General features: G+C 40.8%; 4 protein-coding genes across 6 annotated transcripts; 1 reads left to right on the forward strand and 3 right to left on the reverse strand.

Annotated features, from left to right (window-relative positions):
• Window positions 1–153: 153 nt before the first annotated feature.
• LOC145708585 (uncharacterized) lies at window positions 154–3,023 on the reverse strand. The gene is made up of 7 exons (XM_081786272.1): window positions 2,791–3,023; window positions 2,054–2,105; window positions 1,924–1,975; window positions 1,264–1,432; window positions 1,066–1,156; window positions 942–1,021; window positions 154–430 (listed from the first exon to the last, which is right to left on the reverse strand). Exons 1-7 carry the CDS (start codon window positions 2,902–2,904, stop codon window positions 308–310), a joined length of 681 nt encoding a protein of 226 aa, XP_081642398.1. The 5' UTR covers window positions 2,905–3,023; the 3' UTR covers window positions 154–307.
• Window positions 3,024–3,852: 829 nt separating this feature from the next.
• LOC145707075 (uncharacterized) lies at window positions 3,853–5,731 on the forward strand. The gene is made up of 5 exons (XM_081784553.1): window positions 3,853–4,423; window positions 4,836–4,964; window positions 5,006–5,077; window positions 5,335–5,364; window positions 5,412–5,731. The coding sequence occupies exons 1-5, from the start codon at window positions 4,396–4,398 to the stop codon at window positions 5,729–5,731; spliced, it is 579 nt and encodes a 192-aa protein (XP_081640679.1). The 5' UTR covers window positions 3,853–4,395.
• A 354-nt stretch (window positions 5,732–6,085) lies between these two features.
• On the reverse strand, window positions 6,086–7,751 carry LOC145708095 (uncharacterized). The gene is made up of 4 exons (XM_081785717.1): window positions 7,196–7,751; window positions 6,585–6,898; window positions 6,454–6,544; window positions 6,086–6,327 (listed from the first exon to the last, which is right to left on the reverse strand). The coding sequence occupies exons 1-2, from the start codon at window positions 7,286–7,288 to the stop codon at window positions 6,632–6,634; spliced, it is 360 nt and encodes a 119-aa protein (XP_081641843.1). The 5' UTR covers window positions 7,289–7,751; the 3' UTR covers window positions 6,086–6,327; window positions 6,454–6,544; window positions 6,585–6,631.
• Window positions 7,752–9,416: 1,665 nt separating this feature from the next.
• Window positions 9,417–13,863, reverse strand: LOC145707983 (baculoviral IAP repeat-containing protein 7-B-like). 3 transcript variants are annotated; one of them, XM_081785582.1, is made up of 7 exons: window positions 13,287–13,863; window positions 12,930–13,229; window positions 12,395–12,581; window positions 11,611–11,754; window positions 10,481–10,671; window positions 10,076–10,128; window positions 9,417–10,034 (listed from the first exon to the last, which is right to left on the reverse strand). In XM_081785582.1, the coding sequence occupies exons 1-7, from the start codon at window positions 13,744–13,746 to the stop codon at window positions 9,942–9,944; spliced, it is 1,428 nt and encodes a 475-aa protein (XP_081641708.1). In that variant the 5' UTR covers window positions 13,747–13,863; the 3' UTR covers window positions 9,417–9,941. The 3 variants fall into 3 exon arrangements, with proteins under 3 accessions (XP_081641708.1, XP_081641710.1, XP_081641709.1); XM_081785584.1 differs by having other exon boundaries at window positions 10,481–10,674; window positions 11,656–11,754; window positions 13,287–13,862; XM_081785583.1 differs by having other exon boundaries at window positions 10,481–10,650; window positions 13,287–13,862.
• Between the last annotated feature and the right edge of the window lie 466 nt (window positions 13,864–14,329).

Below are 14,329 nucleotides of genomic sequence, written 5' to 3' on the forward strand. Positions count from 1 at the left end.
AGATGTTTCATAACCCTGACTCAGGTTTTCTAGACAGGTTTTCGAGCTTGTTAATTTTTAGAAACCGTTTTTATTTTTATGTTTTTCATGAATTATAGCTATTTTTCTTGTTTGATTTTTTTCTTGAAATCAAGGAAGAAAACACTCTTTTTTTGCGAGGAAGAAACTTTATTGCTTGTTTCGTAAAATAAAAGTAAAATAGCGTTTTTTTGTGAAATAAAATAAGCTTTACTGAGTTTGAAATAAAAGTTGATTATCGTTTTAAGGCAGTTGATTTCTCTCTTTTTCTCATTTTCTTCGGCTATTATCAAACGCGGTGGTCCTTGAAGTAGTGTCCGTGCAAACCTCGAGCCGCGGCTTTTTGGGTTTCGTTTTCTGGAACTGTCACTGGGTCGAACGTATTTGGCAACTCTTTCAGCCACGAATTCACCTGAAAGATCATTCAAAATAATGCTAAGAGGGTCAGGAACAACGGAGATGGTCTGGGCCCAGGAAGCTGCGTTGAAAACCTGAGTCAGGGTCTGTAAACGAAGCGTCTTTGACAGAATTATTAGGCTTTGTTATAATTAAAGCCGCTACGCGGCTTTTCATTGGAGATTTTCCAGACCCTGACTCAGGTTTTCCACACAGGTTGCCGAGTCTTTGGGATGGTTTGTGGGGGTTCCTGAGGGGCTGGGCTCGGCAACCTGTTTAGAAAACCTGAGTCAGAGTCACAGGAGCTGAAATGAAAAGCCGCAGAGCTAATATTCGCGGCTTTTCATTTCAGCTCTTGTGACCCTGACTCAGGTTTTCTACACAGGGTGCTGACCCCAGCTGGAGGGGGGAGTTTTGCTAGCCCGTGATTCGGTGGGAGCCCCCCCCCCCTCGTCTAGGAACCCTCCCTCGTTTTAGCCCTTTTGAGATAAATACTCTTCCTTGATTTCCTATTTTTTTGAACTCACTTTTTCGAGCGAGCGGCGGATAATTTTCTCATTTTCTGTCAAAGTAGCTTCTTCTTTGCAAAGCAATTTCGAGTTTCGCACTAGAAACGTTTCTTCTCTCAATTTTCAGGCCTTCCAAGCTCACCTTTTATCAGTTCGTTGCGGCGGTCTTCGACCGTGTCGGTCGAAAGCGAGCTTCTCATTGAGCTTTGAGTACACGAAGGACACTGCACCAGCTGAAAAACGGATGAAAAAGAGGAAAAAGAGGCGTTTTGCTCTTTTAGCGAAAAATCACGCGTCGAAGAGCTTTTTCAGGAGCATTTTCGAGGAGTCTTCTTCTTACCGAGGAGTTTACCCAAGTTTCAACATTTTCGTCGGTCACACTATCCGACAAAGGCCACTGGGAAGAATGATGAAGGGGAGGAGGAGGCGCTGCTCCTCCTCCTCGATGCGGGAGACTCGTTCTGGACGGCGTCGAGGCTGACCACTGCGGATGATAGGTGGTTGATTGGCTGCGTTGAGTTAGTTTTTGGAATTTTGACTCCTGAAAGGTGCGTTTTTGCGGTTTGGGCTAAGCAACCTGTGCACAAATCGTGAGTCAGGGTTCTGAAAAAGCTGCGGCTTTTAAGAAACAAAGCCGCGCTGCGGCTTCGCAAGAATTTAATAAAACATGTAAATTATTTAGGTTATTTGGCGAATCCGCTTTGCGGCTTCGTTTTCAAAAAGCCGCTTTGCGGCTTTTTATTTAAGATGTTTCAGGCCCTGACTCAGGGTTATGGCACAGGCTGCCCAACTGAGCTTGACCATTCTAGCGCAAGGAGGTCAAAAATCTTATTCGTTAAAAAATTGGAAAAGCCGCTTGCGGCTTTTTCCGATAAAAAACAAGAAGCTTCGAGACACTCTATTAGTTTTTACGAATAATTTTAAAGCCGCTCGCGGCTTTTTCAATTCCTCTTTTCGAAATAAAAGAAGATAGTTTTGAATTCATTGGAGCTAACTTTGCCTTGATCTGAACCATGCGTTTCTGGAAGTAGGGCTGTTTTGCGGCTCGTGTTCTTAGACATAGGATCAAGGAGAGGAAATAGAAGTTAGCGAGGGGGCTAAAGCTGGCTTAGAAGGCCTGAGATCCGTTCCTGTAAATGACTGGAGTGGCGGCAGCGACTTTCGCCCTTTCGACTTGCCAAGCTTTATTGATCGATTAAAAAATAACGAAACGGCGCGGATTAGGCCCGCGGCCAAATTTACTCCCGCTTCCGGGGCGAAATTTCTCAGAAACCATCTGCCCCGCCCGCCCGGCGATTTATTGCCCATTAATTCCAAACCAACCCAAAACTCAAATCAATCTTCGAAAAAATTGTTAATCAGCCAAGGCGAAATCATTTCAAAATTATTTTTTTGAAAAAGCCTTAAATAAAAAGCCGCATGGCGGCTTTTCCATAAAAGAAGCCGCGAATATTACCATTTTAATCTATTTTCGCATTCTGCCGAAGCCGCTTTGCGGCTTTGTTTTTCAAAAAAGCCGCTACGCTGCTTTTCATTTAAGCATTTTGGACCGAAAATACTCAAACGGTTAATTTTATTATGAGAGATACTTTTGACTCGGCTTGGCGAAAACCTGTGAAGGAACCTGAGTCAGTTTCTGAAAAGCTTAAGGGTGTCCCCAACGATCGAGGCCGTTTTGGAATGTTTTGTTAAAATCGTTGGGGACACCCTTAAACTTTTCATAACCTGACTCAGGTTCCTTCACAGGTTTTCGCCAAGCCGAGTCAAAATATCTCTCATAATAAAAATTAACCCTTTGAGTATTTTTGGTCCAAAATGCCCGCAAAAATTTTTTCTTTTACGAAAAAATAAGCATTTTAATCGTTTCCTTTAGTCTTCTTAGCCAGCTGCCAGAGCTGCTGTTTTGCGATTCCGACTGTACTTTTCTGATTTTCTCTCTGTGTCCGAAGCTTAACTCTTTGAGTCTCTGGAGCGCTTCCATCTTCTTTATCTTCTCGAAAATGAATAAAAAACGGATGGAAATTGAAAAGGGATGAAAAATAAAAAAGTTGCGCGGCGAGGACAATCCCCGATGGCGCTCCAAATCGACCCAAAAGAGAAAAATTAGAAAAAATGGCGACCAACCAGCTTCGAATCTGATTTTTATCGGCCGCTGATTTTCAGAAGCTGATTTCTAAATTTCCCGAATCATTAAATTCACGCTTTATTTTGGCGATTCAATTCAAAGCAGCGGTTTTAAAATTTCAAAATGCAGTGAATTACTGTATTTTGAAATTTAATCAGCCCTTATTTGGATTTTATCTTTTTCATCATTTTCTTACTTAACTGTCAATTACAGTCTTGATAACAGACTCTGTAATGTTTCTTTATCTCTGCCCAAACCTGTGTAGAAATCCTGAGTCAGGGTCTGAATGAGCTTATCAGGAAAATTAGCCATTTGATAAATTCTGGCGAAGCCGCGAGTCTTTGCGGCTTCGCTCTTAAAAGCCGCTACGCGGCTTTTCATTTAAGCTTTTTCAGAACCCTGACTCAGGTTTCCGAGCCAAGCCCCCAACTGACGCCATTTTATGCTCATTTTTATGCTATTTATTCGTCAATTTGGCATTCTAGAGAGCCAAAATCTGTAGATTGAAAGTAGGCCTTGAATGAGAGTAAAACCGCCGGAAGTGGGTCGTCTAATTCCCAAAAAAGGCAATTTACAGTCTTCGATTATTGGAGCGTGACTTCACGGGGCGTCCATTTCAATAGTCCCACACTGGGAGGACTACATTCAAGTCAGCCTATTTACTAACTTGTCTGCACTTCAGTCTTCTTACAGGGCGCTGCAACCTGTTCGGAAACCGGAGCCAGGTCCTGACTGAAAATTCGCGGCTTCGTGTAAAAAAAGCCGCGGATTTTCATTTCAGATCGTAGAACACCCTGACTCAGGTCAGGTTATGTTGGGAAACCTGTGTAGGAGCCTGAGTTAGGGTCTGGAAGATCTAAAATCATTCAATTTGAGATCATTTAGACCCTGACTCAGGATTTTTACTCAGGTTGTCGAGCTCAGAAAACCTGAATCAGGGTCTGAAAATCCCTAATGAAAAGCCGCTACGCGGCTTTTTATTTAAGATCTTCCAGACCCTTACTCAGGTTTTTACACAGGCTCTCGAGGTCAGATTTATGGCGTGGGGTTCCCTTAATTATTCTTGCAACAAAATGAATGTCTAATTGTGAAATTCTGGCTGGAAAGCAGAACAATGAAAATATATTGGTCGATTATTGCGAAGGCGCTAATCCAGAGTGCTGAGCACATGCGCTGGCTCAACTCTTGTGACGCTGGATTTTGGAGAAACCACAAAAGTCGCGAAAAGTCGCCTGCGCTGCCAACGGTTCCAGATTCACCAGCACTATCTTTTTCGTAAAGAGAGACGAAGTTGATTTAAAAGCAAAATAAGGAAGTTCAAGAAAGCACAAAGAAGAAGGAGAATTTATGATGAATACGAATTCCAATAATTCCGGTAATTTTTAAAAATTGAAGACATAGAAGATTTGTGTGGGAAGCCTTGTGTGGGAAGCCTGTGTGGAAAACCTGAGTCAGGTTTTGAAAGACCTTTAATGAATAGCCGCTCAGCGGCTTTGCTAGTATTTGAAAATTGTTGAATATTAAACCTGACTCAGGTTGTCGAGCCCTGTGTAAAAACCTGAGTCCTGGAAGAGCTTAAATCTCGAACACAAAGTATTTTTAAATTCAGCGGCTTCTTTTTTAAGTAAGCCGCTGCGCGGCTTTTGGTTATAGCTCTCTCGGGACCCTGACTCAGGTTTTTACACAGGTCGCCCACGAAGGATTGCAGAAAAATGACTTATTTTTTAGAAATATTTCAAATATGATTTCAAATAATTTTCTTACTGAATATTTTAAAATTAATTCAGACAGTACTGCAAACACTGAATCTCTTCTGGCGGACGCACAGGCGCAGCTGGCTGCAATTTCGTCGAAGCTGTCTACCAGACTCGCTGGCTCGCGCGCAGTAGTGGATCGGCTGAAAGATGAATTTTCCGGTAAAACCATCAAAATTTTTTCACGCGCCAATCATTTTTAGAAATCGACCTCAAGCGCGAAGATGACGTTTATATGGAGGAGATGAAGGATTACGATTATACCTGCAGAATTAAGGAAGCGATCAAACTATCAGTCAATTCTTGGAAACGCTTTATTTTCTGAGCTCGGCAACCTGTGTAGAAAACCTGAGTCAGGGTCTGAAAGGTCTCAAATGAAAAGCCGCACTGCGGCTTTTTCACAAACGAAGCCGCTTTGCGGCTTTGAATTTTAAAAGCCGCTATGCGGCTTTTCATTTGAGACCTTTCAGACCCTGACTCAGGTTTTCTACACAGGTTGCCGAGTGAGACTTGAATGATTGATCCCTGGTTGAGCCACTAGAATTACCAGAAATAGACCTCTGTAAGTAGCTGCTAATCTCTCTCCTTCTTTTGATCATGTAAATTCAGCGATATTGGACGAGCCGGGCCCTTACGACAAGCCCAAGCGAAAGAGCACCTTCAACCCCGAACTGGCTGACAGCCTCAATCCAAACAAGGCGGCCGAAGTCGAGCAAGAAATGGGCAGGGCCAAGGATGGACTCAAGAAAGTTGGATCGCCCGATTTGAAAAAGGAAACGGGCTTTTTGATTTCAAGTCAAAGCTGTTCTCGGCTCGGCAACCTGTGTAGATATCCTGAGTCAGGATCTGAAAGAGCGGAGATGAAAAGCCGCACTGCGGCTTCTTTAATAACGAAGCCGCAAAGCGGCTTTGCTAGAATCTCAAATTAGATAAAAAAGCCGCTACGCGGCTTTTCATTGATTCCGGACCCTGGCTCAGGATTTCTACACAGGTTTTTGAGTCTTGAGGCTTAAAACATCACTTTTACGATGAGTAGTGAGAAAGCCACTGAAAGAAATTCGCGGAGAGCAATTCTAGTGCGCCTGCTTTTGCGATGCCAGTTTTGCGAAAAACCAGCCGAAAACTCAACTAGACTTTTTGATATTCTGTTTACCCTATTTCTTTGTAAGAAAGCTTTCGCCATTTTCAAATTCAAATTCAAATTCGAAATTTCAAATAAATATTCAAAAATTTTATCCAACAAAATTGACAACAACAACGACTTGTTTTGAAAATTTGAATTTTTATTTTTTCATCTTTTTGTGAAAATTAAAAGATTCGATTTTGCAGATTTGGAAATACTTTTTCACCAAAAATTTTTCAAGCGCAGTGTCGAAAAAAGTAGCGATTCTTTGGAGCGGGAAAGTGAGGATTTCATGTTCGTATCCGGCCTTTGTGTAGAACTGACGAGCTGCGGTTTGGGGGCTGGAAGCGTCGAACATCACGTGGGAGACTTTTTCCCTTCGCGCGAGTTTTTCCAAGTGCTCTGAAATCAGGTTATTTTTTCATGCTCGGCTCGGCAAAACTTGAGTCAGGGTCTGAAAGATCTCTGAAGAAAAGCCGCATAGGTCTCCTAGACCCTGACTCAGGTTTTCTCACTTTCCTTGCTTACCTAGAAGAGCTCTGGCGATACCTTTCTTCCTGTGATTTGGGCACACGCTCATCGAAAACATAATCCAAGTTTTTCCGCCCAAAACTTCGCCCTTCAAAATACCTCTTTTTCCTGATAAAAAAGAGCCTCACCTTGAAGGTTTCTTCCTTTTCGGACTCGACATAAACAATCGTCCCAATCACATTATCCGGTTCTTCTTCAGTCGTCGCGACGAGAAACCTCTTCCCGTGATTTTCTCAATGTCGAGCATGTCTTCTCGCCATTTGACGTAGCTGTGGCCGACGTATTTGGAGAAGCCCTTGAGACAGGCGAACCAGAAAAGACAGACGAAGATGAGGATATTATTGCCTTCTTCTGGAGTTTTGAAGAAACCGAGGAAGAATAAGAGCAGCTGGAGGAGGAAGGGAAACATGATGAGTTCTGTGCAGCGGACGGACCATTCGAACTGAACAATTAGTAATTGTCAATTACTGTCATATTCTTTATATGGGGTCCCGATTATAATAGGAAAATGGGGCCCTGATTTAACGGGGGCTCGGCAACCTGAGTCAGGGTCAGAAAAATCGGCTTCGCAAAAATACAAAAATAGACTGAAGAATTAATTTAGCGATGCGGCTTTGCGGCTTCGATTTAAAAAAAGCCGCGGCTTTTCATTAAAGATTTCTGAGACCCTGACTCAGGTTTTCCTCACAGGTTGCCGAGCCCCGGTTAAACCAGGGCCCCATTTTATTCCGAAACTTACGAGTCCCTGACTCCAGTCCACTGCCATCCCATATTTCCATGTTTTATAAGCGCTTTCCTGGTCTTTCTTTTCGAATTCTCTGATAACAAGCATCTTTAAATTCTGCAAGTTTCCAGCTGCAAAATTGAACGGTCAATGTTTCCTGTCAAATATTTGAAATAAAAAAACGGAACAGAAAATCGTACTTATGCTGGGTTTACGACACTCCCTCATAAAATTTGGCAATCTGATCAATCTAAATCGACCATGAAGCCCATGATGATGTTCTTTTTTGATCTGTGATCATTCAGGCATTTTACTGGACTTTTGATTTCTTAGCAGATTCTCAGTGGAAAGGAGTTGTTCTCCAGAAGTAATTTGCGGTTAACTACGGTTACCTAGATTACAGAAAATCCAGTTGAGGCTGCCTCTTTCAGGCAAAATACTGTCCTTCGTTAAAATTAACTTGCTGCAGCAAAACGCAAAAAGAAAAGACTATAGATAAGTTAAGACTATGAAGACTAAGACTAAGACTAAGTTAGACTAAGATAGTTGTTTAGGAAGGGAGTCTAATTTATGTTTCTTTGTCATTTTGGTTACAAAAGCTCAATTCTTATCCCCTTTTTATACGAAAAATATCAACCGAGGGCGCTCTTTTCGGCGAAAAAGGGGTGAAATCTCAGTTGGATATTTGCAAAACGCTCGTTTTTTTATGACTTCTGAAGATCTTATGATACCCTAGCTCCGAGCAAACAGTGAAGTAGGCCTGCTAAATACTCCTATCCTACTTTTACTCTTATCAGATTTGCTCTTACAAAACTTACCCGCAATTATTGGACCACTTGGCATGTTCAATCCAGACGTCGTCGTCGGCTTCCCAAGAATGCAGCGTCGTGCTGCAGTGAAAACACTTTGTCGCGTCGTTTCTGTAAACTGGATTTTCTTGATTTGCTCCTGGCAGTTGATGGGTCCGCTTCGCAACACAATCACTATTATCTATATTATATTCTCTTATAATATAGATATATATCTATATAGAATATTATATTATTATCAATATAATATAATATATTACATTCTAAATTATATAGATAATAGTGATTGTTTTGCGTCTATTTATTTTAGCTCTTCAGAACCTCGCTCAGGTTTTTTACACAGGTTGCCGAGCCTGTGATTAGGATTAGAGTTTAGCTGTTAGACAAGAAATGAAAGGATATTTTTGACTAAAAATTGTTGTTTTTTGGTAAGAGCAATTTCCTCTCCCGTTCATTTTTTGTTTAATTTTTATTATAAAATTTGTGACATGAATAATGGAAAATGAATTATCGAGAAAATGAAACATTAGTTTATATATAGGCTTCGTCAGTGGAATCCGAAAACGACTATTGAATGAAGGTTTGCCTCTGATTTTCCTGAATGATTTTTATCACAAATGATTGTTGACTGTAATAATAAAATGAATCGCAAGAAGAGGTATCGGCATCCTCCAAAGTTAAGGAGGGGGTCGACGAGAAAATTTTTTTCGCTTTTTCAAAATTTTGGTTATATTTTTGGATTCCTTAATAAAAAAGGAACATTTTTGTTCTCTAGCTCTTTGGGCATTGACTAACTTTTTTTAACAAAATCTTCGATTTTGTGTCTGAAATTCGAGATTTTACAAAATTTTAAAGTTGGTTATTTCACCCAAAAACAATCTTAATCCGATTTTTATTCACTAGATATTGTTTTTGAATGGTTTTCTTATCATTATCAGTAAAAAATTTCGAGTCTCGGCGCTTTTGGTAAAATTCTCCGTGAAAAATGAGCAAAAATGACGATTTTTAGGAAAATCGCATATTTTTAGTAAACAGAAAAATTTTTTTATATAAAAGCAGCCCGTTTTATATTGTCGCCGCTGTATTTTTGAGGGTTTCAACTTACTATTTATTTAATTAGACGAAGAAAAAAAAAATCCCGTTTTCGAGATTTTTTGGTTACGAGTAACCCCCACTTTGACCCAATTTTTTGAAAATTTTTTCGAAAAAATTTTTTTTCTAGTTTTCGCCACTGTATTTTTCAAACACTTTTCTTTCCACCTGAAAAGTCAGAATTCGCCTATCTAAGCAGGTTTTTCCGGATTTTTGGTTACAGAAATCCCGATTCTCGTCGACCTCCCCCTTAACTCCCTGCAATAAAAGACAAAAAGAAAAGACTGTCTTTTCTCTCATCAAAAAGAGTCAGAACCAGTCGTTGTTGATTTCAGTTCCTGTGTTTGAATAAATTTATTTACAGCGGTCAAAAAGTTGAAAAGAAGAAGAATGTCAAAAGAGTGAATTTGAGCAAAATAAAAAAGTTGGCGCAGCCAACACAAGTGTTGTGTCTTTGTAATATCATGTCATGAATATCATTATTTTCATTTTTTATTTTGAGTTTTGGGCTCTCCGGGCTTTTAGAAAAATGAACTCTTATTTACAAATTTATAAATTCTGGGAATTTTCATTCAAAATTGTCTGATTAGCTCTCGGCAACTTGTGTAAAAAACCTGAGTCAGGGTTAAGCTGAAAAAGCCTAAATGCAGCGGCTTTTTTAGACCCTGACTCAGGTTTTTTACACAGATTGTCGAGAATCCAAATCTCTGTTTTCAGAATAAAAAACAGCTACTTTTTTTACCGGAGTGAGTCTTTTTTTTTTCTTTTATTAGTAAGTTATTTAAAAAAAAAACCGGATTGAGCATTTGGCCTTATTTTTTTTATCAGAGGGAGCTTGAAGAAGATTTTTTAACACGGATTTAGGAGATGAACGCGTCGAGACGATACTTGACTTCTGCTCGACAAACGGGGCATCTATCTTCGGGCAGCTTCTTAGCACACTCCGGACAGCACTAGAAAAGGCTTAAGGGGAGGAAGGGAAGAGAGGGCTTACCGATATGTGGTGGCAAGGCAGGAACATCACGGAGGAACGGGCGTTCATGCAAACTTGATTTATTTTCAACAATTTTCGCGATTGAAATCAGCAAGGAGAGGGGTTACACTTAGGGCTTTCTAGTGTTTACTTTGTCAAGGGAAAACACAAAACGCCAATAAGGTTGTCTTTTGGAGAGGAAATTGATGAATCATACAATTTATAGAAAATAAAATTGAAAAAAAAACTTTTTTAAATGAAGACTGAAGTGAAATCATCCATAAACTGGCCATAAATTTTTAAAGTATTATTACTGTTGAATAAATGAATAAATTATAAAGCTTGTTGAATGGTTTTAATCAATTGGAGACCTGGAATCTATCATTTTATCCCGACAATATTCGCAGGCAATTCTTGAAAACTGTCCTTTGCACTCGAGAATCTGCAGGAGCTGTTGATATCCAGTCGTGTAGTTTGCCGGAGTCGCGGGCGGAAGAGGATCCGAAGGCCGCTCCAAATTTGCGGTGATGATTTCTGCTTGAATAGTTTCTTCGCTCTGGCGAAACTGGCGCGGAGACGGCACCATTTGGTGGAATCTTGAATCATCATCCAGTAATCTGCTTCGAAGGATGAGAAATGTTACATAACCCCACGCATGATCACGATTATTAAAAAAAAGGATGGACGAAAAGGAGGTTTTCTAGTAGAGGGAAAATCGGGAGACGCTCGGTTAGAATACCAATTGGTATTCAAATACCAATTTTTGGTATTCAAATACCAATTTTGGTATTCAAATACCAATTTTGGTATTCAAATACCAAATTCGCCAAAGAATACTAATTTCGCCCGCCAAAAAATTTGAGTGTGCGCTCCGCGCCTGTTTTTTAGGAAGCTCTAGAGGTGATTTACATGTTTTTCAGGGAAAAAAATTGTTTCCGCTAGAAAAAATTGGTATTCAAATACCAATTTTTGGTATTCAAATACCAAAAATTTTTGGTATTCTAACCGAGCGCCCCCGGGAAAATCCCTTCGAACAGGGATTTGATCTCTTACTGTAACTTACGGTACTTGGCCCTGCAACCTGTGTAGAATAGTATTCTAAGAATACCTGAGTCAGGGTCTGTTAAACCCCGACTCAGGTTTTCTACACAGGCTGCCGAGCCTAGGTACTGAGTCAGGGTGAAGAGTTTTGATGAAAAGCCGCATAGGTCACCTGACTCAGGTTTTTCACACAGGGCCTGTGTCACAGGTTGATGAGCAAAGTTACAGTAAGTAAGATCAATATCCTTCACTTTCACTTTTTGTTAGTTTGATGCCCAATGATGCTACTTTTTTCACCGATGAAGAGAATAAGAAAGAGATGAAATTCGCCAAGTTAAGAAAGAGTTACTGTAATGGTTACTGTTAAAAGGAATGTTAAAATTGTTAAAATTCATGAATTCAAGATCGAATTATGCATATCATTCATTTTCACGGCACTATGTTTTTAGTCAAGCAATCGAGCAAGTCGCAACTGACTAAAAACGAAAGAAAAGACCACCAAAAAGGGTACGTACCGAACGGGCAAAAACTGATCACTTATTCGCATTTCTCGCCCGGTTCTGAACTGCTCTTCGCGCCAGATGTCAGCCGTTGCTGGGCGCGTGACTGGTGGGTTGTGCAAGTGCACGAATTCCAGGCCTTTTGAGGCGATCAGGAAGCTAGAAACGGTTGTTTAGGAAGGGAGTCTTTCACTTTGAAAAAGTTTCCAAAATCTTATTTCCTGAAATCAAAGGAGACATTGAAGGGTTATTTTGATGGAAGATTTATTAAAACTGATAAAGAAGGAGATATGAATTTAAAGTTTGCTGTAAAAGTTTCATTTTATTTTTCTCGACATTTTTTGTTTTAAATTTAGACTCCGTGGCCTACTCTAATGATTATGATAACATTTTTAGGTTCAGTTTCATTTTATGATTTTGAGCAGCATACGAATTTTTAATCATTGAAATTTCTATAGCGATGAACGATCCAAATGATTTTCATTTTCTAACTTTTTTTTTCTTGATAGGTTAAATATTCATCGTTGCTTTACATTTCCAAACCACGGTAAAATAAGGTTCATTTTATTCTTTTTATGATAACTGAATCAAATCTCCCTTTTTATACGAAAAATATCAACCGAGGGCGCTCCTTTCGCTGAAAATGCGGTCAAATCTCAGTAGGAAATGAAAAAACGCTCGTTTTTATGACTTCTGAAGATCTTACGATACCCTAGCTCCGAGCAAACAGTAAAGTAGGCCTGCTCAATACTCCTATCCTACTTTTCATCTTATCTTATTTGATCTAACTCAAACTTACCCGCAATTATTAGACCACTTGGCATGTTCAATCCAGACGTCGTCGTCGGCTTCCCAGGAATGTAGCGTCGTGCTGCAGTGAAAACACTTTGTCGCGTCGTTTCTGTAAACTGGATTTTCTTGATTCGCTCCTGGCAGTTGATGGGTTCGCATTTCTCGCCCGCCGACAAAGTGGAACCCCGCGCTCGCTAAAGATTTGTCAAATTTATTCACTTTCAACTAGTTCCTGGATTCTGAAAAGTCGAGAAGCTGCTTTCGGCTTCGAGCTAACAGAAGAAAAATAGCCGCGCAAAGCGCGGCCATAATACTAGTTTCTCGAAGCCTGGGCTGAGCAACCTGTTCAGAAACCTGAGTCAGGGTCCTGTAAAGGCTCGAATTAAAGCTCTTTAAGCACCCTGACTCAGGGTTTACACAGGTTGCTCAGCTTGAGCTGAAGGCTTCAATTTTGTAGCCGCGCCTTGTGCGGCTTTTTTATTAATAAGCTCGAAGCCAGCGGCTTTTCGGGTTTTACGGAAGAATAGATCGAGTAGACTTACCAAGCTCTTCGGCAGTGGGCGTCGAATGCGTTTCATTCCAATTCGCTTCTTCAAAACTTGCGAGTCTGGTTTCGTACGCGTGCCAATCTGGATTATGCGACTCCTGCAGCAAGGGAATGAGAAAGGGGCAGCGCGGGTAGTGTCGGTGATGCTCGTCGAGGGGAATGTCGGACGCTTCCCAGCGCTGCAATCTGCCTTTGCAGTAGTCGCAGCGGACTGTGTCGGAGACTTCTTCGTCGTTGCTGGCGATTTCGGGCGAGTAGAAGCGGAAACCAGCCAGGGCGAGCTGATCGGGTGAAACTAAACAAAAATAAGTGACTGAAAAGTGACCTGAATACAGGAGCTCTTTCGACTTACTGGGACAAGATTGAGGAAAGCCGTTGCTGAAGGAATTGAGTCTTTCGTAAAACTTCTCGTCCCTTCTTGGATAGTTCATGAGCACCATCGCGTCGGGCGAAATGCGCAGCGCCATGGAAATGACACTTTCTCGCGGCGTCGTTTCTGCCGTGACGACTTGGTGTTCCGTCGGATCCATCGAGTTGGGAATCACTTCTTCCGTCGTCTGGCCGGTCACGCCCGTTTGCGTCTCCGCGACCGACATTTCGTCGAAAATGTCGCCGATTCGGTCCATTCTCGATTTTCTGAAAAGAATGAGGTTTCTTTTTGAAAAATTTTTGAAGAAATTTGGCAGTTTAAAATTGGAGAAAAACGGCAAAAACGGACTGTTTTTCAGATCGACGAATAAATATTTGAAATCGAGATTCACGTGACAGTAGAAACTGATTACTGTAGCTCCGTCGCCGACGTTTCTTTCCATACAGTAACGAAAATGGCTCTCTGTAGCTCAATTTCTGTAATAATTCAATCCAATGATGAAAAACTCTTCTGATTCTGTCCTCGACGATTTCGGCTTGAACTAATAGCGGATTTGATTAAAAATTTTTGATAAAAATTAAAAATAGAAACTGATTTTTCTTTCTTTTTTGTTCTTTGAAAATCCGTTTTCTCGTGGACGTGCTGGAAGTGCTGCTTCATCTTCAAGACTAGCTTTTGAGAAAGGGCTTTTGTTACAAAAGCGCCTCCCGGACTAAGCAGCAGCGGCAGGACGTCTTCGATTATTCGCTGCGAAAGTTGCGAGGAGGAATAAATCGTCTGCTTCGGGTCTTGACTCGCTCCAGGATGCGCATCTAAATGCAAAATTGAATGCATTAATCAGCTTTCCCGAAAATTGAGAAACAAGATAAAGGTTTGAGCTTTCCTTTAGGGGAAGAAAATAAGGGTGTCACAACGCTAGCTTCAGATGAAAAGCTCGATGTCAAAGCTCGAGTTAAAGCTTTTGACATCGAACTTTTCCTCAAAAATTAGTGCTGTGACACCCTTATTTTCTTTCTCCAAAGGAA

The sequence above is a fragment of the Oikopleura dioica genome, chromosome XSR (assembly GCF_907165135.1).
Source record: "Oikopleura dioica chromosome XSR, OKI2018_I68_1.0, whole genome shotgun sequence".
In the NCBI taxonomy this organism is placed as follows: Eukaryota; Metazoa; Chordata; class Appendicularia; order Copelata; family Oikopleuridae; genus Oikopleura; species Oikopleura dioica.

Excerpts from the sequence above, each read along its gene's own strand:
- LOC145707075 (XM_081784553.1), top strand. The coding sequence starts at position 4,396 with ATGATGAATACGAATTCCAATAATTCCG. Across the intron at positions 4,424-4,835 it reads TACGAATTCCAATAATTCCG|ACAGTACTGCAAACACTGAA; the intron begins GTAATTTTTAAA and ends AAATTAATTCAG. Across the intron at positions 5,365-5,411 it reads ATTACCAGAAATAGACCTCT|CGATATTGGACGAGCCGGGC; the intron begins GTAAGTAGCTGC and ends ATGTAAATTCAG.
- LOC145707983 (XM_081785582.1), bottom strand. The coding sequence starts at position 13,746 with ATGGAAAGAAACGTCGGCGACGGAGCTACAGTAATCAGTTTCTACTGT. Across the intron at positions 12,582-12,929 it reads GCCCACTGCCGAAGAGCTTG|CGAGCGCGGGGTTCCACTTT; the intron begins GTAAGTCTACTC and ends ACAAATCTTTAG. Across the intron at positions 10,672-11,610 it reads GATCAGTTTTTGCCCGTTCG|ATTACTGGATGATGATTCAA; the intron begins GTACGTACCCTT and ends CCTTCGAAGCAG.
- LOC145708095 (XM_081785717.1), bottom strand. The coding sequence starts at position 7,288 with ATGCTTGTTATCAGAGAATTCGAAAAGAAAGACCAGGAAAGCGCTTAT. Across the intron at positions 6,899-7,195 it reads TGGACTGGAGTCAGGGACTC|TTCGAATGGTCCGTCCGCTG; the intron begins GTAAGTTTCGGA and ends CTAATTGTTCAG.
- LOC145708585 (XM_081786272.1), bottom strand. The coding sequence starts at position 2,904 with ATGGAAGCGCTCCAGAGACTCAAAGAGTTAAGCTTCGGACACAGAGAG. Across the intron at positions 1,976-2,053 it reads GCCACTCCAGTCATTTACAG|AACACGAGCCGCAAAACAGC; the intron begins GAACGGATCTCA and ends CCTATGTCTAAG. Across the intron at positions 431-941 it reads TCCGCCGCTCGCTCGAAAAA|GTGAATTCGTGGCTGAAAGA; the intron begins GTGAGTTCAAAA and ends ATGATCTTTCAG.